This window comes from Lacerta agilis, chromosome 14 (assembly GCF_009819535.1).
Source record: "Lacerta agilis isolate rLacAgi1 chromosome 14, rLacAgi1.pri, whole genome shotgun sequence".
NCBI classification, from domain to species: domain Eukaryota; kingdom Metazoa; phylum Chordata; class Lepidosauria; order Squamata; family Lacertidae; genus Lacerta; species Lacerta agilis.
In genome coordinates this window covers 14,122,498-14,145,440 of record NC_046325.1, presented here as the reverse complement: position 1 = coordinate 14,145,440, position 22,943 = coordinate 14,122,498, and the positions used below count along the sequence as shown (strand labels likewise).

The 22,943-nt window shown below is 43.5% G+C and overlaps 1 protein-coding gene across 7 annotated transcripts; it reads left to right on the top strand.

The window, feature by feature from the left end:
• The first annotated feature begins 1,813 nt into the window (after positions 1-1,813).
• Positions 1,814-22,678, top strand: RUSF1 (RUS family member 1). Of its 7 annotated transcripts, XM_033170804.1 has the most exons (16): positions 1,841-1,984; positions 2,995-3,163; positions 3,392-3,479; positions 4,169-4,246; positions 4,557-4,671; positions 5,244-5,289; positions 7,542-7,574; positions 8,212-8,317; positions 8,458-8,559; positions 8,679-8,749; positions 8,933-9,117; positions 9,507-9,564; positions 10,187-10,257; positions 20,960-21,118; positions 21,759-21,836; positions 22,398-22,674. In XM_033170804.1, exons 2-16 carry the CDS (start codon positions 3,117-3,119, stop codon positions 22,490-22,492), a joined length of 1,332 nt encoding a protein of 443 aa, XP_033026695.1. In that variant the 5' UTR covers positions 1,841-1,984; positions 2,995-3,116; the 3' UTR covers positions 22,493-22,674. The 7 variants fall into 7 exon arrangements, with proteins under 7 accessions (XP_033026692.1, XP_033026695.1, XP_033026697.1 ...); XM_033170806.1 differs by lacking the exon at positions 4,557-4,671 and having other exon boundaries at positions 7,542-7,641; positions 22,398-22,678; XM_033170802.1 differs by lacking the exon at positions 3,392-3,479 and having other exon boundaries at positions 22,398-22,672.
• Positions 22,679-22,943: the final 265 nt, after the last annotated feature.

Genomic DNA, 22,943 nt, shown 5'->3' with positions numbered 1-22,943 from the left:
CATTTCAGAGCTGGTAAGGTGAACTGTCACCAAAAAAGGAAAGCACAGGGCAAGTGGCTAGAGGAATCAGCAGTGCGGGGAAAGAATGGGTTGTTCCCTAGCAATTCACTAGGCCAGTGAGCTGCAGGATAAAAGGACCAGTTGCTTTTACTAGCAGACTGGAAAAAGCCAGCCAGAAATAAGAAGAGTAACTTTTTAAAGCTTGCCTCCATCTCAAATTCTCAAATTGTACAAATATGGAAGGGCTTTAGGAATTATTTGTATTTATTTTACAGCATTTCTATGCTTTTTTTTTTTTGTATAACTCACACAGCCCCCTCATATAACAAGAAGAGGTAAAAACAAAGTCGAGTGCTGGGGCCCTGATGAGGGCCAGCAGTTTCTGCTGAAGTCACTTGTTAGCCAAAAACACAAAGCAGCTCAGACAGCCTGTGTTGTTGCTTTTTAGATGCCACAACTTTCTGGTCCCTGGAGAATCCTGTTTCTCGGATCCCATCCACAAAACAACTTCTTATATATACAAATCTTAAATTTTCCATGTGTGTGCTAAGCAAAGTCAAACTTGGATAATGCAAAAGTGAAAGTAGCTCCCAACTGTCACTTTTCTGGGATTCAAGTGAATCACTTTAGGATATTGGTTTCCCCTGTGCCTTTACCTATCCCAACCCTGCTTTCCAGAGATAATACAACCTGCACTGACAAGAGCAAGTTGCATCTATTGAAAATAAAGCTCCCCCTCTCAATATTATTCTCTGGCTGCATTTTGGTAAGAAAGAATACCGTACTTGATGTGATGTGCAAATCAAGTAGCTCGTTGTTTAGTATGCATAAACCTCCACTTCTTTTTAAAATAAATCATTGTGGGATTTATTGCCACGGCATGGGGTGGTGATGGCTGTGGACTTTAGATGGCTTTAAAGGGGATTCAATAAACTCGGAGAGAAGCAGAATTCTATGGACGGTCATGACAGCAACTGCAACGATGGAGGACCACATTTCCCAGAGCTCCTTGGAACCGGGGTTGCAACTCCTCCCATCGTTCCTGCTGGATCCTCGGCGTTTCCGGATTGCTGGAGGGTTCTCTCCGAGGACGGGGCTGCCTATTTCATTAAGGGGAAAACGGTTCCCTTTCGCGTGGAGTTTTCACCCCTTTGCGCCCCGTTTCTCTCTTGCTGCTTCAGCTGGGAACGAACCAGCTCCAGTCCCCCCCCAACAGATCGGAAGGCTCCCCCTTCCCCCCCCCCCCATAAAGCCCCTGTGCCTTCGGCGGCTGCATGCCAGGCAACAATTCCACCTGCAGAGCTTTCCCCTAAGATACCTTCGCGGATAAGACTTCACTTAAGAACCTGGAGATGGGGTATTGGGGTGCGTGTAAATGTGCATTTTCCACAAAAAAGGCTTTTATTATTTATTTAACAGTAGTCTTGTGCTACCGAGCGCATTTATTACGGTATAATTTTTAATCTATATAATTTGCCAGCTGGCATCGTAAGCCTAGTCCACAAAATCTTACGCTGTAAGACATTTGTTAAAAAGAGTTTCCACAACCTGCAAGATCCTGCGCCGCTGTTGCTGCAGCAACCGATTAATATGGCCACCCCTCCGGATTTTCTTTTTCTTCCCTAAGAAGATACTGTTGTTGTTGTTGTTGTTGTTCAGTCGTTCAGTCGTGTCCGACTCTTCGTGACCCCATGGACCAGAGCACGCCAGGCACGCCTATCCTTCACTGCCTCCCGCAGTTTGGCCAAACTCATGTTAGTAAAGAAGATACTGTACTGTATCTTAATAACGAAGGAGGACAATGGTTAGGGAGAGGAAGAGGCACTCAATGCCACCCAAAACTACAGCCCCCATAGTCCCTTGCAACTATCCCCCAGCATCCTCTGCAGCCCTAACCTCCCTGAAATGGAGCAACCGAGACCTGCCACTTGGCGAAATAGATCTGGGCGCTGAGCGGGTGGCGCCTGGACGGCGGCTTGCAAAGGTTAGGCTGGGTTCAGGGTGGCCGTGCTATGCCAACCCCCGGAGAGAGATCCGGGAGCCAGCCAGCAGGCATTGGCGAGCGCGCTTCTGTGAGAACTGCCAGTCAGTAATCACTGCTGGGGAAAGCTGGCTTTCGGATGCGTCCCCCCCATACATTCTTAGAGCTTAAATGACAATATCTTGTATGTATGCCCAGGAGCTAGGTGCAAAAGGGGGTTGGGTTGCCTGTGCTGAATACTTGGAGATTCCCTCTGTTTATAATGTTCTAGAGGATGCACACGCCTTTAAATGTGGAAGTTGTTTTGTTTTGTTTTGTTTTTTAAAGCAGCCAGCATCTGAAAACGACTTAGCTGGGGCTTTGAGGATAGATCACTTGTGTCGGTAAAGTGGCAAGCTGTCTTGATTACTTTGTGCAAGCAGTGTAATTTATTGGTTTTATTTAGCAAAATTTATATGCTGCTTGATTGCAATACGACCTTTGAGCGGTTTAGAAGAAATATTAACAACATCAATAAGGCCAATAAAAAACAAGTAACTGAAACATTTATATTATAATTAAAATCAGCAGTAAAAGATTAGAGCACATCAACGTCTACATGTTGTCTGGTAGGCTTGTCAAAAAGAATACTGGGAATTTCCAGGAAATTCTGGGAATTGCAGCTCTGTGAGGGGGGAAAGGGGTCTCCTAACTACTCTCAGGATGCTTAGCAAACTACAGCTACTGTACTAGGATTCCTTTGGGGAAGCCATGACTGTTTAACGTGGTATGCTACTACTTTAAATGTACAGTGTGGGGGGAGCCCTTATCAGAGTTTAAGGACGCATCCCAGTCAGGAGAAGGCATGGCTGCCCCAAGTAGAATCCCAAGGGCCAGGTAAAAAGGATTGGAGGGCCACACCTAGTCCTTGGACCTGAGTTTCTCCTGTGCCAACCTGTGCATTCCTGTTCACGTATTCTGTTTCTCAAACGCAAAGTTAACAATCGATTAATAATACTGTGTGTCCTTAACAGCTTAGGAGCTGCTTGAGATATGACCAATTTGGGGGTTCAGCCGCTTTGTATGGAAAGTTATGGCTCTCGCAGTGCTCAGCACTACCGGGCCTTGCCTGATGGGAGGCTAGACTGCATTCCAGATGGACCTCAAAATCGAGGATTCCGTTCACTACGGGAGATCTTCATGGTGAGAAAACAGCTTCTTTTGGTTTGTGTTTCCAAAAGGCTCCTGGATGTTGTACATATGAATTATTATTTATTATTTATTATTATTTATTAAATCTCTCTCTCTCTCTCTCTCTCTCTCTCTCTCTCTCTCGGTGTGTGTGTGTGTATATGAGAGAGAGTGTGTGTGTGTTTGTATATGTATATGGACACACACACAAATGTTCATTGTCCCTTTGTGTTTTTGCAGTACAGATTTAGCAGAGTGGGTGGAAGGACTGTTTGGTGATAGTGGTTTGGGAAGAAGATACTGGAGTGATGGGATGAAGGATGCCTTGGTGTGTACTGGTGTGTGTTTGGTGTGTGCCAGTTGTGGGAGCAGAAAGGGATAAGTGATACCAGATGCATCATGGACGCTGCACGATTTGTGTTTTTGAAGAAGGGAAATTGGTTGGGAACGGATGTAGGACAGAATTTGGGTGTGATGTGTTATATGTCAGTGGGAGCGATTGCTGCGTATTATGCCAGGTTGTGTCTTGGCAAGAAGGAGGGTGAAGAGGAAAAGGAACCCTGACTCTTAAAAGATGTTTTCAAAATGCTTAGCAAGCGAACTCTTCCCTCTTCCCAGCGAACTCTGGTTATTGTAGCTCTGGGAGGGGAATAGGGGTCTTTAGCAGGTCTCAGCACCACTAATAAACTACAGTTCCCAGGATAGGATTCTTGGGGGAAGCCATGACAGTTAAAGGGGTATCATACCGCTTGAAACATATCATGTGGATGTGGCCTTAAGTGTGGGCATAAATGGCAACGTATCTCTGGGACGCAAAAACAATGCTCTTAAAAAAATCAAAGAGGGGCTGCTGAGCCTACAGCCACCCTTTTTTGTTGGGATGGGGATGAGAGGGGAAACATGTGGCAACAAGTCCAAAGTACGCCAACAGTCAAAACGGATGTGTCTCAGTGGTTGTGAATTTAACAACAACAACAACAACAACAACAACAACAACCTCTATTCTCTTTCCTGCAGTTGGTCTTCCTACCCCAGGGTTATCCTGAAAGTGTGAGTTCAGACTACCTGGCCTACCAGATTTGGGACACAGTGCAGGTGAGGGCTCTATTCTCCATCCTGGTTGGGCAGGGGTGGCGGTGGTCTGCTTTTCGGTGGGGTGATTGGTTTCCAACATCCTGCCCGTCCTCTTCATTATCAGAGGCTGGAAAAAGTGAGGGCATCAGTTCTGTGGAGGGTATTTTTTTTAAAGGAAGTCTTTTGGCTTGGATGAAACTGTGTGTGGTTTGAGGCAGGATAGGATAACGAAGGCTCAAGGGAAGGTCTCAAACTGGTGGTTAAGTGGGGCAAAAACCCTCCTCTGTTCTGCCCTAACTGCCCCCCCTCTCTTTTCCCCGCCCCAACCCAGGCCTTTGCCAGTAGCATCACAGGGACTCTGGCCACCCAGGCTGTGCTGAAAGGGGTGGGAGTCGGGGATGAGGCGTCAACCGTCACGGCTGCCACTGTCACCTGGATCCTGAAAGGTGGGACTTGCCCTTCTGTTAACCCTCTGCGACTTTTCCTCTTCTGATCCTTTCCCAGGGTTAAAAGTAGCTTGAGGTGCTTGCTTGGGAACTTTAAATAAATGCTTAGTAAGCGTTTGAATGACGCTTAAATTACTGGTGCCCACAAAATCAAACCCTCTTTACTGCCCCACAACATTTAGGGACGTCAGAAACAGAAGGGTTAGCAATATAAACAGTAAAACTAATGGAATAGAGCCCGTGGCTGAATGTGGCCTAAGTTTCGTCAAGCGGGGGAAATAAGGTGCCATGTAAAACTGCTCCCTCAGAGCCTTTCCCCAAATCTCTTCATCTTGATTTGAACCCAGAACTACTCAGGTTAAGGCGACCCCCTCAGCCCTGTTCTCCCTTTCCCAGTTCGTTCCTTATCTTGCCAGCAATATAGTCTCTACCCCACTCCAAAAAAGAAGCTCTTGTAACTTGCAGATGCAAACTGTGTTGTGATCCAGCTTCCTGTAACCTCCAATCTCACGTGGACCAGTTGCCCCTTTGTGGCAACCACTGATGTGTGTTCTCTATCCCTTCTTCCTCAGATGGGACTGGGATGCTGGGCCGAATTCTCTTTGCCTGGAGTAAGGGGTGAGTCCTGCTTCTGCCCTATGTTGTTGGTACTAGTGGGGGTGGGGTGGGGAGAGGAAATGTGCTAGGGTGGGACTGTTCATATTTTATTTATTCCCTTGTTATAAGAGCATAAGAAGAGCATAGCTGGATCAGGCCAAAGCCCCATCTAGTCCCACCCCCTGTTCATGCAGTGCCCAACCAGATGCCTATGGGGACCCCAAAAGGAGGACCTGAGGGCAACAAAGGGTTCTCCCCACTTGAGATTTTCTACCCCCCATGAACTGGTACCCAGAGACATGCTGCCTCTGGCAGTGGAGGTGGAACATAGCTCTCATGGCTAGAAGCCATTGCTATCCCAACTTTCCTTTTTTTTTTAAACAAAATTTTATTAGCATTTTCATAATATAACACAAACCCAACCCCACACCTACAAATACAAAAACAAATACAAATACACATAAAGTCAGGATTCTTCTTCTTATTTATAAACCTTACAAAAAAAAATTTCTTGTTCTAAATCTTGACGTTTGACTTCCCCCGCCTTTTCACCTTCGGTTTTAATTCAATATACTATTTCCTTAACAACTTTTCTCTATAAAAAGATTTAACTTTACTTAAAAAAAAAGAAAACATACTTATCTCAGTCTTTGCGTTATAGCCTAAATCATAGCCAAATATTCTTATAGCTAAACTTATTTCTTCTGTCCTTTATCATGCTGCTTTTAACTTAAAATTCAATATCTCCTTACTTATTTAAAATAAACTTGTAATTAACAGACTTCACACTCCGATTTCGGATACCATGGCAGACCATTTAGATTATACATTTAATACTTCAACCCACTCCCCCTCTATCCATTGTCTTTTTCTGTCTTTCTCCAAAGCCAAATCTCCAATTGTTTTCCTCTGAGTGTCCGCAGATCCAGGCGGCATCCACAACAAACCCCGCATCGAGCCTCAGGGCGTTCCTCATCTGCATTCTGGGCTCCTCCGTTTCTTTTTCTCCTTCTTCTTGTAAAAATCTTAATTCCCTGTCCCTTGACCCCGAGCTGCCACCTCGGAGTCTGGATATTGTAAGTTTTCCCGTTTCAAATTCCTTTTCCCGGATTTGCCCAGCCATTTCAGACCATCCTTCAAGCGCCTTTCCCAGCTCTTTGCCAAGGCTTGATTCCATTGTGTAGAACTTTTGAAAAGCCTCCTCTGTGGAAAGTAAATCCTTTTTATGAATAATTCCACTCAAGACTTGTAGTTTCCGATTAAGCAATTCCATCTGCAAGACAGTGAGCATTTCCTCATCCTTTAAATCAGAGTACGATACCAGTGCGAGCGCAAAGTCCAGCATTTTGAGAGAGAGGGTGAGTATCAGATTTCAGTTCCTGTCTCTTCCTTCCTTTGTTTCATTTTTTTCCCACGACAAACCAAGTCGCCGCCATTTCTCCGAAGCCGGAGTATAAAGACCAAAACTTCAAGCGGAGATATTTTTTCCCCAGTTAACCCCCGAAGGGAGATCTCAACAGACTCAGTTTTCAAATTCCAAGTACTTTCTATTGATTGTTGTAGCAGCAGTCACTTAAAGAGTTAATTTCTTTCACCACTCGGAGGGAGGGAGGCGGGCTGCCTTTCTTCTTTCCCCCAGATCGTTCCAGGAATACAAAGAGTCAATCAATTACTCACAGCCTCTGGGTTCTTATCAGCTCCTTAATGACAGGTAGAACTTAGACGCTCATCACAGGCTTTGTCGCCGCATTTCCATCCCGGTTGGGGCATGTCCCCTATAGCCCGGCTCCGTCGTCCCTTCACCCCCACTCCCCCTTTACAGGGGGCGCGGGGGAAGGGTTCGGAGCCACAACGGGCACAGCCGGGGAGCCCAGGGTGCGGGACGCTCTTCCCGCACCCCAACCGGAGCCCCGCTATGCGGCTGCAGGGCTCCTAACCCCCGGGATGAACTGGGTGCTTCGCAGCCGAAGCATCCCACGACCACCCATAATGGCGTCAGCCGCCGGAAGTCCTATCCCAACTTTCCTTCAGGTGGCAGACATGATTTTACACCCCCTGCCACGATTTTATCCCTACAACAATCCTATGAGGTAGGCTAGGCTGCAAGGGCTTTGTGGCTGAGTGAGGGGTCTGAACCTTGGTCTTCTGCCCAGTCCAAATCTGACATCCTGACCGCCAGCTGTTTTCCAAGTTTGATCTCTATGGGGCCCTGTCCTTCTCCTCCTCCCCACTGTTGTAAGAATTCATTATCCCATTTCCTTTTTATCTTCCAGGAGCAAACTGGACTGCGATGCGAAGCAATGGAGGTAAAGAGGGGTGTTTTGACCCCAACTTCATAGGTGTCCTCCTCTCTAGTTGCATGTCTAAAATTAGGTACGAATCCAGTACTACTTTATCACCAACTGTACTTCCAGTTGGTTCATTAGCTAGGACACTTCTAGACATATGTTCCAGTTGGAAGGACGGTTTATGGCTTTGCTTGAGTGCTAGTTTTGGTTTACAGGCACACATATGTGGCCATCCGTAGTATGATAAGAAACAAGACCAGTAGTAGCCTTATTTGGTGTGCGTTTACTTATTAATTTCACTGATGGATCCAATTGTTTGAAATACTTTGAAATACATGTCTCTCTCTCTGTTTACATATGCATGTATTAACATTAGCAACTACTGGGGAATACAATAAGGACGAAATGTGTTTGTGTTTATTTTACTGAGTTGAGTGATATCAGGTCATGTTTGTAATTGTTTATACTTGTGATATAATATGACTTTATAACAACAGTCCCACATTATTTCAGTTTGTATTGTTTGGATATTTGGATTCCAGATTGCTGGTAATTACATCCTTGTGGGTGTTGTGCTTAGACAGACACTAGATGGGTCAGTGTTTTCTCTTTGATTGCCATTTAATCCCTCCCCCCCCCAAAAAACCCCTCTTAGGCTCTTTGCTGATGTCCTGAATGACATGGCCATCTTAATGGAGATCCTGGCCCCAGCATTCCCAGCATGCTTCACTCTCATTGTGTGCATCAGTGGCTTTTTCAAGGTAAAAATAAACAAATGAGGAGGGATGGGAGTTGGCTTGGTGAGATGTTGGGATAATTGAGATGTGTCTCTGTGTCACCCACAAAGCTTTCTGTTCTCCTTCCATCTCCTTTTCTCTCTCCTCCCTTCTCTCTGCTTCAGTGCATTGTGGGAGTTGCTGGAGGGGCCACTCGGGCGGCCCTCACCATGCACCAGGCCCGGCGGGACAACATGGCCGATGTTTCGGCCAAAGATGGAAGCCAGGTGAGAGCGCTAGGGGGTGTGGATAGAATGAGGCATGCATTGGCCAACTCTTGTTATAGCTGTGCAAGGCCTGAGGCCTACCATTTGCCTTCTGGTGATGCCCTCTCTTGTTTACCCAGGAGACCCTGGTGAACCTAGCTGGCCTCTTCTTCAGTCTTCTCCTCATTCCTCTTGTAGCAGACAATCTCCGGTGAGTGGAAGGATGCTGCCTCTCTCTCTCTGCGTGGTAGGTAGGGAGGTGGGCTGTGTAAGAGTCAGGTTTTACAAGGATAGAAGGAATGGAAGTATTTGGCAGGGGCCACTGAGGGACAGAAGAAAGTCCTTTCTTAGGTGAGACTTTTCTCTGATTTGTCTGCTTCCTTTTTCCCTTCAGCCTCACTTATTCCCTCTACGGCCTCTTCACTGCCTTGCATCTCTACGCCAATTATAGGGCGGTACGATCTGTCTGCATGGAGACCTTCAACCGTGCCCGGCTCCGCCTGGTCTTGAGGCATTTTTTGCAGTGGGGTAAAGTGCTGGGCCCTGCTCTCGCCAACCCTCAGGAGCCTCTGGTGCCAGGTAACGAAGGGCTTGGTTGTAGGCGGAAGGAGGAGTGGTCCTGCCTGAGAGCTTTGTCCATCCTCATGCCTCCGTCTCCTCTTCTTCCCTCCCACCCCATCCTTTGGCGGGAGAGGGAGACCATAGAACTGACAGTCACATTATGCCGTAGGTCAGAGATGCCCTAGGCCAAATGCAGCCCTCCAGGTCTCTCTGTATGGCTCGCTGAGCTCTCCTCAGTGGCCTCTCCAGTTGTAGATGAGAGCCATAGTTTAAAACACCTGAAGGGTACAAAGTCAGGAAAGGTGACATACCTTGGTTTCGCCAGCATGGTGGGACTTCAGCAAAAGGCCCTCAGGATTGCATCCTTAAAAACCCAGAGGATTTTTCACCCCCCCCCCCATGTCTAGGGTTTCAGCAGGAGCTCAGGATGAACCTTGGGACACCACTCCACACTGTGGCCTCCAGGTGAGTAAGAACTATCAGGTGCCCCTATAACGCTCCGTTCTCTGGAAGATAATTTGTTCCTAAGCTTGCCGTTTCTTTGTGAAGTTTTTCAACCCACTTCTTATAACTAAAAATGTCCAAGTGCATGACATGAAAATGATGAAAACGATGGCAATAACAATTGAGTAAGGTTTCCTAGAAATCTGGTTTAAAAACAAAAAAAGACATATCACGAATAAAACTGAGCAGTGTGCAGAACAGAGAATTAAACGTGTAAGAGTCCAGGAGAAGCTTGGATAAGCGGACTTTTGAAAGTGTCACAAATTCCTTGAGGGGAAGGCATTTCACAGGGTGGGGGTGGGGGGGGCGATCACTTCTGCATTGTTGCCAACTGACAGTGTGTAAATATATCTTGGAAAAGGTGTCTATAGGATTTTTAAAAGTAAAAAAAACAAAACCTATGCATTTATTCTACTGAAAGGCAGGCTTCTAGATGCAGCCTTTGGTCCCAGGGCCTGGACTATTCTTCCTGGGTGCAGAGGAGTCCCAGAGGTTTGTCTTTCAGATTGAATTTCCCATCCTGGCCACGGTGAACCTGCATCACGTTTTGGCATTCATGAATTTCTCTTCCAACTCCGACCAGAGTTGCAGATTTCCAGAAAGCCCTTGAAGGGAACGCCACAAATCACTTAATCTTCTTCAACCGAGCAGCAGGTGAGTTGGTGAGAAAGTTGCATATATGAAGTGTCTGGCTATTAAGAGTGCAATACTAATCTTGTCTACTCTGTTGAATTCAGTGGGGCTTACTCCTGAGTAAATGGGGTTAGGATTGCAGCCTGAGGCACGTGTGAAGTTTCCTAGCAATGTGGCATGGAAGAGAGAGAGGTTTCAAATGAGTTTGGGTTCTTGTTCTAAAATCTCATTCATACCGTGTTTCTCTTTTTTTTTTAAATTTTAATAATTTTATTTAATTCTTTAAAAATATTCATACATATATCACATATACACATGAATATATACATATTCAAATACAAATTACAAATTACAAATACAAATTAGCAACTTACATTTCCAACGAAAGAAAAAAAGAAAAAGAAAAAAAGAAAAAAGTAAAACAAAAAATAAAGGAAAGAAAAAGAAAGTAAAGGACAAAGAAAGAATGATAAGAAGAAAAAATAAAAGGAAAAAAAGAATGAGAAAAACAGAACCCTCAGAGATCAGAGGGTTTCCACTTAAGATACTTAATTAAATTCCAACAGGTACTTCCGCTGCTTTAACAACGTTTCTTGATCAGTAATAAATCTCTTACTATATCTGTCTTTTTTATATTATATCTCAAGTTATACAAATGTTGCGCTCTATACTTTACTGATCTTAATTCATCTCCTCATTCTAGACACAACCAATATCTTCCATTCATTTCTTGTTTATTCAAATAGTCATTGAAGTATTTCCACTGGTTTTTAACTATATCTTTTGATGTACCTCTAATAATATTCGTCAGCTTCGCAAGTTCCAGATATTCTGTTATTTTACTAATCCATTCTCCTTTTGATGGTAATTGATCTCCTTTCCAATATTTCGCAACTAGCGTTCTTGCAGCAGTTGTCACATAGAGAAAAATACTTATTCTGTCTCTTGGGATTTCATTGTTTACTAAACCCAGTAAATACAACTCTGCCTTTTTACTGTATGATATTTTGATCAACTTTTGAGTTTCTTCATGTATCATATTCCAAAAGTTTTTAATTGCAGGACAAGTCCACCACATGTGGAACAGAGTCCCGGTCTGATCTTTGCACCTCCAACATTTACTATTCCTGGATTTATTTATCTTTGCTACTCTTTCTGGCGACAGATACCATCTGTGGTGTACCTTTATGAAATTTTCCTTTATTTGGTACGAGGCTGTAAATCTAATATTTTTCGTCCAAAACTGCTTCCAAATATCGTAACTTATTTCATGGCCTAGATCTCGTTCCCATTTTATCATATTGCTGTTTTTAATTTCTGAATTCGGTTGTCCTCCTTTTAATAACCTGTACATTTTGGCTAGCATTTTTTGTTTACAACCTATAACTTCCACTATTTTTGCTTCTTTGGTTTCAAATCCTCTATTTTTTAAATCTTTTTCAAATACCGCTCTCAGCTGCATATATTCTAACCAACTTATTCCTAAAGATCTTAAATCTTCATAGTTCTTTAATTTCGGGTTTTCTTTCAATTCTTCTACTAACTCTTTATATACCGGCCATTTCCTTTTGGACATGTTCTTAAAAGTTGAGTTGGCCTCTACAGGTGAAGTCAGCCATAGGGTTTTTTGCATCAATTTTGTTCTGGTTCTTTCCCAGATTTCCATCAGGGATTTCCTCACCAGATGGTTATTAAATCTTTTATGTAATTTTAATTTTTCATAGAAAAGGTACCCGTGCCACCCGTACAACTTATCCCAGCCTTCCAGTTCTAATATTTCTTTGTTCTCTAATGTTAGCCAATCTTTAAGCCAGCCCCACCCTGCTGCATCATAATAAACTACTAAGTCCGGAACCCCGAAACCGCCTACTTCCTTCAAACTAAGCATAATTCCTTGCTTGATTCTTGCTTTTTTTCCTTGCCATATGAAGTTCGCCAGGTCTTTTTGGCAGTTTTTTAAATATTTTGTCCCAATGATCACAGGTGCCGTTTGGAAGAGATACAGGATTTTTGGGAGTATCATCATTTTTATCATGGATACCCGTCCTAGCAATGATAAATTCAGTTTCTGCCATTTTTTCATTGTTTCTTTAACTTCCTTCCAGAGTCTAACATAATTATCCTTAAATAAATTTGTATTTTTATTTGAAATCCACAATCCCAGGTATTTGGCTTTAGTTTCAATTTTTAATCCTGTTAAATCCTCTAATCTTTTTTTCTCCTTCTCTCCCATATTTTTTGTTAATAATTTTGATTTTTCTTTGTTTAATTTGAAACCTGAGTTCTTCCCAAATTCATTAATTTTACCCAATACTTCCTGCAGACTTTCAGTCGGCGATTCCACTGTGATGATTACGTCATCTGCATATGCTTTGACTTTATGACTTTGGTTTCCAACTGTTATCCCCTCAATTTTCCTATCATCTCTTAGGATATTTAGGAGAATTTCCAGTGATGTGATAAATAATAATGGAGACAAGGGACAGCCTTGCCTAACTCCTCTTTCAATTTCAAAAGCCTCTGAAAGTTCATTGTTTATAATTAGTCTTGCATTTTGCTTGTTATATATGCTCTTGATTCCATTCATAAATTTCCCTCCGATTTTCCATTTCTCCAAATTTTTTATCATAAATTTCCAGGAGATGCTGTCAAAAGCTTTCTCCGCATCAACTAATAACATTGCTATTTTTTTGCTCGGATTTAATTCAGCATATTCCCATAGGTCAATGATTACTCTAGTGTTATCTTTAATTTGTCTCTCAGGGAGAAAGCCGACTTGATCTTTGCCTATAACTCTTTTTAGTAATCTTTTTAACCTATTTGCCAGCACACCTGTGTAGATTTTATAATCAATATTTAATAACGAGATCGGTCTATAATTTTTGGTTAGCTTCAAATCAGCTCCTTGTTTGGGAATGAGGGTTATCAAGGCTTCTTGCCACGATTGTGGAATTGTTCCTTTTTCCAAAATTTCATTCATAATAACCTTTAATTTGGGTGCCACTATCTCTTTACATCTTTTGTAATATATTACCGGTATCCCATCCGGGCCTGGAGATTTCCCTATTTTTAACTTGTTTATTACCTCTTCTATCTCTTCTATTTTGATTTCTGCGTTTAACATGTTATATTCCTCAACTTTAATTTCCGGCAGTTCTTTCCCGTTTAGGTAGTTTTGTATTTCAATTTCCTCCTCGCCTTTATCCTGATATAGGTTTTTATAATATCTCCAAAATCTTATCTTAATTTGTTCCTGATCCGTGATTTCCAACTCCCCTTCCGTTATTTTGTTTATTACTCTATTTTCTTGTCTTTCTTTGGCGAGCCATGCTAACAATCTCCCTGGTCTGTTTGCCTGTTCAAAATATTTTTGTTTAGTCCAGAGAATCTTCTTTTCTACCTCTTTGTTTATCATATTCGAAAGATGTAATTGTAAGTTTCTTATGCTCAGTCTTAGTTCTTCACTTTTTGGGTTTTTAACTAATTCTTTTTCCTTGTCTCTTATTTGTTTGTTCATTTCCATAAAATTATTATTCTTTTCCTTCCTTATTTCTTTCATCTGTTGAATCCCGTATCCTCTCATGTAAGCTTTGCTTGTATCCCAAATTATCATATTGTCCATTGTTTGCCTTTCATTTAATACAAAAAAATCCTTTAGTACTTCTTTTACTTTACTTGCTCTTTCCTCATTCTTCCATAATTCTTCGTTCATCCTCCATCTGCCACTTGTACATTTCCTAAATTTCATCTCTACAGACACCGGATTATGGTCGGAGATGGATTTGTTTAAGATTTCTGTTTTATCTACACTTAGCATTAGTTTTTTTGAGGCCCAAATGGCGTCAATCCTTCCTCCCGATTTATGTACTTCGGAATAGTGAGTAATATCTTTAACATTTGGATTTTTAGTTCTCCACGTGTCATATAAGTTTAAATTAGTAACCAAATTAAAGAATGATAAAGGAAGTTTACCCGAGCTTGATATTTTCTCTCTATCCGTTCTGTCCAAATCGTTAGAGATCACTCCATTTTGATCTCCCATGAATATCATTTCTTCCCCTGTATAATCCCAAAGTTTGTCCTCTAAGTTTCTGTAAAACTCATCTTTCCTATTATTGGGGGCATAAAAACCCACCAATATAATTTTCCCCACTTCTGTTTGTATTTCTACAATTAATGTTCTCCCTTCCTCATCCTCATATAACAGTTGTGGCTGTAAGCCCGGGTTGATGTACATCACTACACCTCTTTTTTTCTCTTTCCCTGCTGCTGTATATTCCTTCCCCAATCTTACATTTTTTAAGACCCTTGTATGTAATTTGGAAATATGAGTTTCTTGTAAGCAAATAATACCCCACTTTCTTTTTTTCAGTATACATTCTACCCTATTCCTCTTTAGCTTACTGTTCAAACCATTTACATTCCACGAGATACATTTCAACGTCATAACTGTATTTCTATCTTTATTCTCCCTTTAGATAATTACAATGTCCAAAACCAAAACGAAAAAATAAAAAATAAAAATAAAAATTGCAACAAAAAAAAGGAAAAGTAAGGCAAAAAACCATTCGAGTTTTAAAAAGGAAGCAAAAATACTCTTCCTAATCGGATCTTGGATGAGTTTAGTTCTTTGTTCTTCCTCCCGCCACTCTTTTTGTTGTTTCAGTCACTTTGGATGCTCTTGTCTGGTCGTTTCTCACCGCCCAGCTCCTCCCAGTATTTCCTCCAGAAAATTTCTGTGTCGTCTACTGATTTAAAGAGTCTTCTTCTTTCCTTGAATGTAAACGAAAGCCCTTCGGGGAACTCCCACTTAAACATAATTCTATTTTTCCTCAGTGCCGATGTCAAAAACTTGTAATTCTCCCTCTTTTTCAACAGACGGGTCGGGATTTCTTTCATTATTTCTATCATGTTGCCATTTATTTGGAGTGGTTCTGCTCTCCCCTTTAGTAAAAGCTTGTCTCTCAGCAGCCTTGAGTTCAAAAAAATGAGGCAGTCCCCTGGACCTTTTCTGATTTTAGTTTTGTTAATTCTTATTCTGAATATTTTATCTATTTCTAGTGCCAGCTCCTCTACTGACACTTTCTTTTTTTTTTTTAAACAGAATTTATTAGCATTTTCAAAATATAACACAAACCCAACCCCACACCTACAAATACAAAAACAAATACAAATACACATAATGTCAGGATTCTTCTTCTTATCTATATACCTTGCAAAAAAAAAAATTCTAGTTCTGAATCTTGACGTTTGACTTCCCCCGCCTATACACCTTCGGTTTTAAATCAATATACTATTTCCTTAACAACTTTTCTCTATAAAAAATTTAACTTTACTTAACAAGAAAAAACACAATTGTCTTAATCTTTGCATTATAACCTAGATCTTAACCAAGTATTCTTATAGCTAAACTTATTTCTTCTATCCTTTATCATGCTGCTTTTGACTTAAGATTCAATATCTCCTTACTTATTTAAAATAAACTTGTAATTAACAGACTTCACACTCCGATTTCGGATACCATGGCAGACCATTTGGATTATACATTTAATATTTCAACCCACTCCCCCTCTGTCCATTGTCTTTTTCTGTCTTTCACCAGAACCAAATCTCCAATTGTCTTCCTCTAAGTGTCCACAGGTCCAGGCAGCATCCACAACAAACCCCGCATCGAGCCTCAGGGTGTTCATCCCCTCCATTCTGGGTTTCTCCGTTTCTTTTTCTTCTTCTTCTTGTAGAAATCTTAATTCCATGTCCCTTGCCCCCGAGCTGCCACCTCGGAGTCTGGATATTGTAAATTTTCCCGTTCCAGGGCTGCCACCCCCAGAAACCGGCCCCCCTTCCTTTCGGAGTTGCCCAGCCATCTCAAACCATCCTTCAAGCGCCCCTCCCAGCTCTTTGCCGAAGTTTGTTTCCATTGTGTAAAACTTTTGAAAAGCCTCTTCTGTGGAGAGTAAGTCCTTTCCATTTATAATTCCACTCAAAACTTGTAGTTTTCGATTAAGCAGTTCCAGTTTCAAGACAGTAAGCATTTCCTCATCCTTTAAACCAGAGTTCAATACCAGTGCGATCGCAAAGTCCAGCATTTTAGGAGGGAGGGTGAGTATCAAGTTTCAGTTCCTGTCTCTTCCTTCCTTTGTTTCAGTTTTTTCCCACGAAAGTCCAAGCCGTCGCCATTTCTCCGATGCCGGAGTATAAAGACCAAAACTTCAAATGGAGATATTTTTTCCCCAGTTAACCCCCGAAGGGAAATCTCGACAGTCTCAGTTTTCAAATTCCAGATACTTTCTATCGATTGTTGTAGCAGCAGTCACTTAAAGAGTTAATTCCTTTCATCTCCCGAAGGGAGGGAGGCGGGCTGCCTTTCTTCTTTCCCCCAGATCGTTCCAGGAATACAAAGAGTCAATCAATTACTCACCGCCTCTGGGTTCTTAACAGCTCATTAAGGACAGGTAGAACTTAGACGCTCATCACAGGCTTTGTCGCCGCATTTACATCCCGGTTGGGGCATGTCCCCTATAGCCCGGCTCCGTCGTCCCTTCACCCCCACTCCCCCTTTACAGGGGGAGCGGGGGAAGGGTTCGGAGCCACAACGGGCACAGCCGGGGAGCCCAGGGTGCGGGACGCTCTTCCCGCACCCCAACCGGAGCCCCGCTATGCGGCTGCGGGGCTCCTAACCCCCGGGATGGACTGGGTGCTTCGCAGCCGAAGCAGCCCACGACCACCCGCAATGGCGTCAGCCGCCGGAAGTCTACTGACACTTTCAGCCAATCCGCTATGGATTTTGTAATTATTTCTGTAATGTCCTCATCTCGAGTTTCTTTAATACCCCTCAGACGGAGAATCATTTCTTTCTGCCTCATCTCTAAGACGGCTAGAGCATCTAGAGTTTCTTCCTGTATTCTCTTCAGTTCTTCTATCTCCATTCTGTCTTTTTCTTGATATCTTTTAATTTCCTTTTGTTCTGACTGCGTCTTTTTGATATTCTCCTCTTGTTTTTGCATTTTTTCTTTGACCTCTTGCACTGTTGCATCTAATTCTGTCTGTTTCACTGTCATTTGATTTACTTGGCTTGATAGTTCCAGAATTAGATTTGAATTTTTCTCAATCTTTCCATCTAGGCTTTTAATATTTCCGTCTAGCGATGTTATTTTGTCTCCTATATTTTTCTCCATCCTCTCCATTGCCGCCATCAGTTCTTTCAAATCCATATTGGTGTCACTTTCAATTACTGAGGTCCTTCGTTGGTGATTCAAGGCTGGTGTTATTGTTTTTTTGGTTCCCATTAGGGTTTTCCCTTCAGTTTATAATATTGCGCTTTATTTTTCAGCCTTCCCTATTCCTCGTCGTTTCTTTTATTGGGAGTTTCCCTTTGGGGGGTGCTGCTTAGCAACTGTCCATTCCCCCTCCTAATTCTTATAATCCTCCTGCAATTCTCTGAGCCTCCTCTAGATGGTGCAATTCAAATTGTCTCTTTCCTCCTGTCGCAGTTCTATTTGTAGCCACTAGGGGTCGCACTTCCCTCTTTCTCGCCTCTCCTTCTCCTTCTCCTTCCCCTCTTTGCGATCTGCTTTCAGCACCTCTCAGCACCTCTTTGTTTGCTCCTTCCGCTCTCTCTTATCTCCCCTCCTCCTTCAATGGCGGCGCCTCCACTGACTCAGCTCTTCGGGTATGTTTCAAAAAGCTGATGAAATTATTTTTATTTCTCTTCTTTAAAATAATAGGAAAAAAAGCTCTACTGTATCTGCTTGCACGCTCTCTATCCACCCGTTCCCCTTTAGCGGTTTTCCTCTTTCCTTTGTCTTGCGCGTGCTTTTAATGGCGTACGTTTGTTCCGTTACAGTCTTTTTAAAAGTCTCAAAGGGGATGGTTCACCAAACTCTCACACCGTCTTAGTAGTGTTCTGACAGGTATCTTATGTTGTACCGCAGCCCCCCTGCGCTATTCCTTCTGTTTCTGTCTGATATAGTCTTAGCGTCTTCTCTCCCTCCTCCTTTACCGCCTCCGCGTTCCGGGGGGGTGGTGTTTTTATATTTATATTTAATTCTTCCGTTTACGGAGGAGTTTGTTCTTTTACAGTTGTTTTTAATGGGGGATAGTTCGACGCTACTTCGTCGGGAGTCGGGGCGTGTGGGCTGAAGAGGGGTTTATGCCCGTTTGCACGGAGGTCCTCCCGCGTTTCCTTTCTTGCTATTTCGAAATTCAAAGTTCGTTTTCTATGCGGGAGACCCCATATCGTGCTGCCGTGGGCTTCTGCCCCCAGAATCCCCCCCTGGGGTCGGTTGACTCACGCTTCGTCGCCCGTTTTCGCCTCTTCCAGCACCGATCCGTCTCGAGACAACAGGAGCACGGATCCCCACCCGACACCAAGCGCGCCGTCCCGGAAGTCCCCATACCGTGTTTCTCATAAAATAAGACGTCCCTATAAAATAAGCCATGGCAGGATTTTCAACCGTTCACAAAATGTAAGACATACCCCGAAAATAAGCCGTAGTGCTGGGCGCAGTTCTGGAGGGCGCCAAGGAAGATGCGAGGTTGCCCGCACCTCCGAGCCTCCTTCCCGCTGGAGGAGCCGCCCTCCAGCTGCTGCCCATCTTCTTTACTGCACGGTTGCCGTACGGAGCGAGAGTGACGAGCCACGGCAGGAGGAGGAGGCGGCCTGCCGGCTCGGCGCCCGGAAGCGGCTGCTGCTGCAGCGCCGATCGGAGCGCGCCGAGCCCGCAGCCTCGCCTCCGCCTGGCCCAGCCGAGGAGGGCTGCCGGCTCGGCGCCCGGAAGCGGCTGCTGCTGCAGCGCCGATCGGAGCGCGCCGAGCCCGCAGCCTTGCCTCCGCCTGGCCCAGCCGATGAGGGCTGCCGGCTTGGCGCCCGCAACTGGCTGCTGTTGCAGCGCCGAGCGGAGCCCCGAGCCAGCGGGACCCAGCAGCAGAACCCAGGAGCAGCAGCACCGTGCTGCGCGGAGCCCCGAGCCAGATAAGTGGGTATCTCCCCTCCCCCCTCCCATGGCTAAACAGTTTTTAATTTCTGTTTTTTTATTATTTCACCATTTTGACACAACACTTTGGACAGGGGACTTGCTAGGCTTTTCCCTAGGTTCCAGGGGGACCCTATCCTTGTAGGTTAAACTTTTGGGATTGGGACTTAATTCCTCCTCCCCCCCCCAAAAAAAATACTTACCACTGTATTTGTGTTAAAGGGAAAAAAAAGTTTAGCAGAGAATGTACATAAGCTGTGCAGTCTTGGCAGCCTGCACCCACATTTAGTACTTCTCATGGCTCTCACTTGGTCCGTTTATAAATCTGTGGTAATAAAAATAAGACATCCCCTGAAAATAAGCCATAGTGGGGGTTTTTGAGGAAAAATAAATATAAGACGGTGTCTTATTTTATGAGAAACACGGTATATCCTTTTTCATCATATTTTTTTATTTTGTATTTTTTCCTAATTATTAGATTGTTGTATTTTGATTACAGTCAGCCTCAGAGTATATATTAATGTAGAAAGGTGGGGTATAAAACTGGAATAGCAGAAGCAATAACAATAGAGATGGATATTTCAAGGGGCTGCAAAGTTTGGACTGGGAACTAAAGTTATCTCTTTTTAAAATTGGTCCTGAATTCCCAGTCCCAGTTGACAGCTTCACTCTCTGCCAGAGTAAAGGCCGGTCTGGATGCATCCTCTGGCGGCGGATTTAGGGTCTTAGTAGAAAAGTTTGTCAGCATGTGACATACTGAGAACCATCTTGACTGTGAGACCTGGAAAACCTGCTGCCTGCCTTGCAGGCCTTACAGCAGGCATGTCCAAAGTCCGTTTTGGGAGCCTAATCCGGCCCACCGGTCAGTTAAATGCAGCCCCTGTGGCAGTTTATTTTCCGGGTGTGTGTGTGTGTGTGTGTGTGTGTGAAATCCTAAAAAAACCCCTCAACAACTTCAATCCTAAAAAAAGGTTAATAACACTTCATCAAATCTGGCCCACTACCTTACAGGACTGACTCCAACTACAAAAGCTGCTGAACACACTCTTAGGCTGTGGTATTGTTTAAGTTGGGTTTTTTTTTGGGGGGGGTAAGTTAATGGTATTGATTTCTGTATCTTTCTTTTTAGATCTTATTATTTATGTGGAAATTGTTTCAATTTGGCTGTGTACTTTTTATGTCTTTTATTTATTGTTTATTACTTTTGTTAGGTTTGCAATGGTGTAAATCTCGTCACGTTGTAAGCCACCTTAAGCACAGTTTTAACCAGTGATTTTTTTTCTAAAAAAATGTTTAGGGGGTTCTCTCATTTTGACTCAAGAAAACCACCATTTTATAATTCAAATAAGGAAAAATAAATACAGTAAATGGACAAAAGTACACAAAGATTCACAAAATGTTTAGGGGTATGCGTACCCCTGCTCCCCCCCCCCCAGAAAAAGCACTGGTTTTAACTATGGAAAAGGTAAAGTGAAGGTAAAGGGACCCCTGACCATTAGGTCCAGTTGTGCCCGACTCTGGGGTTGCGGCGCTCATCTTGTGTTAATGGCCGAGGGAACCTGCGTACAGCTTCCAGGTCATGTGGCCAGCCTGACAAAGCCGCTTCTGGCGAACCAGAGCAGCGCACGGAAACGCCGTTTACCTTCCTTCCCCGCCGGAGTGGTACCTATTTATCTACTTGCACTTTGACGTGCTTTCGAACTAAAACAATGACGATGACCTTGCCCCATCTCTCTCCCCCCCATCCCCAGGGACCGTCTCCATTCTCCTACACCGACTGGCAGGCAGCGTGGATGTAATTAAAGCCTGCACTCACGCCTTCTTCCTGGAAGTCCTGCTGTACCAAGACGTGGCAACATCTGCCTTGGAGGAAGAGTCTCTCCTGAATCTGCAGCTTAGGCTTCGTGAAGGTGATGAACCAGGAATTAACTCTGGAGGGAAGGGGAGTGGAGAGCAGCTGCAGCTCAGTGAGGACTGTGTGAAATCAGGCAGAGGGGTATGTGGTGGTGTAGTGTAGTGGTTAGAGTGCTGGACCTGGGGGGAAAGCAGGGTTCAAGTTCCCACTCAGCAAGGAAGTTGACTGGGCTACTTTGAGTGAGTTCTTCCCTCGGAGGGTTGTGGGTGAGGATGCACTGAGGAAGGGGGGAACCTCGTACTCGACCACATGCTTCTTGGAAGAAGGGGGGGGGAGATAGAAATGTATTAATAAAACGAAATTAAAACAGCTGTCCACCCGAGGCTTAAAGGATGGGTTGGGAAGGCTCTTTCTCTCTGACATTGTAATGCCAGTCAAAATGGATGATGGTGGGTTGTCGGGCAGCATAAAGACAGCTGTTTCTGTCCTTATTTTCCGCCATGTTTTTTTTTTTTGAGAGAGAGATTTCCCCCTTCCTATTGGGCTGCTCCTTGATAGTTTATTTTATTTGCATTTATAGCCCACCGTATACTTAGAGCTCAAGTGGGAACAATGTACCCATTTTAATATACTATTCTTGGTACAGCCCTGCTCTGATTTCCTTCCTTTTTTCTTTTCTTTTTTGGATCGTTCAGAACCTGAGAATAAGGACAGCACTGCAATTTCTGAAACACATCAGCTGTTGGACAAGATATTTCCCAAATTCCTGGCAGGTACGGTGGGGTCGTGATATACACGCTGACCCTTACTTAAAAAATAAATATTCTGAATGCAGCACCGAGCAATGCTACATTTCCATGACCTGTGTAAGTTGTGAAAATTGTGTAAGTTGTGAAAATTTAATAGATTTGCATCTAGCTGCTTGTTTAGCTCCACATAATAATAAGATTAGTATAATAGTATACTAATTGGATATGGGGACAGGGATTCACCCCTGTTAGAACCCCTGCTCAGATCCTCTCGTGATTTCAGAACTTTTATCAGACTTTGCCCATCACAGATTTTCAACTTAATCCTAGGGGGTAGAAACTTGCTTTCCTTTAAAAAGACTGCTGAAGTTTTTATGATTTCTCATGCTGTTTCTGCTTGCAAGAATCCTCACTCCCCCCCCCCAAAAAAACCCCACTCAGTCCTGCTTATATTTCACGCTTCTGCATTGTCCTGTATCAGGGAGGTAGGAGCAGGAAAGTGTAGGTTGAGAATTAATTGAATGTATAGCTATAGCTAAACAGGACACCCTTCCTTTCACTTTGGACCCACCTGTCTCTTCCAAGGATTGACAGCAGCAGGATGGGTAACAGACCGGAACCTTCTGGGCCCTGATGAGTGGCGCATGGATTGGACCGTCCCTGAAAAGAAAACCCTTTAACTCCAAGAGACGTTTAACACGACGACTTGCTAAAGCCTTGGAAAGAGTGGATCTCAGTTGCTCCAGTGATGCCAGAGGTGCTGTCTCTGCCTCACGTGGGGTTGTCAGAGTTTCTAATGCCAAAATGGAGGAGAGTGCAGGGCACCAGATTTTTTGAGGGTGAGAGGGGAAACACAAAAACAAACCCTTTTTTAAATAAACATGGAAGTTTAAAAGTGTTCTTCTTTTGCATTTTGTGTGTGAAAATTTTATATATGTGCGTGTAGTAGTTTTGCAGTACCGACAACTTCCTTGTGCATTTTTGAGGCCTGTATTTGTCAAATTGAACATTCAGGCAGACACATCTCCATTCCTGACAGAGAAAGTTGCAGTGGGAACTTGGCCCTCCTTCAGGTTCCCCATTTGCCTCCGGCCTAGAACATACAAAAGCACATTGGCCATTTTCACTGTC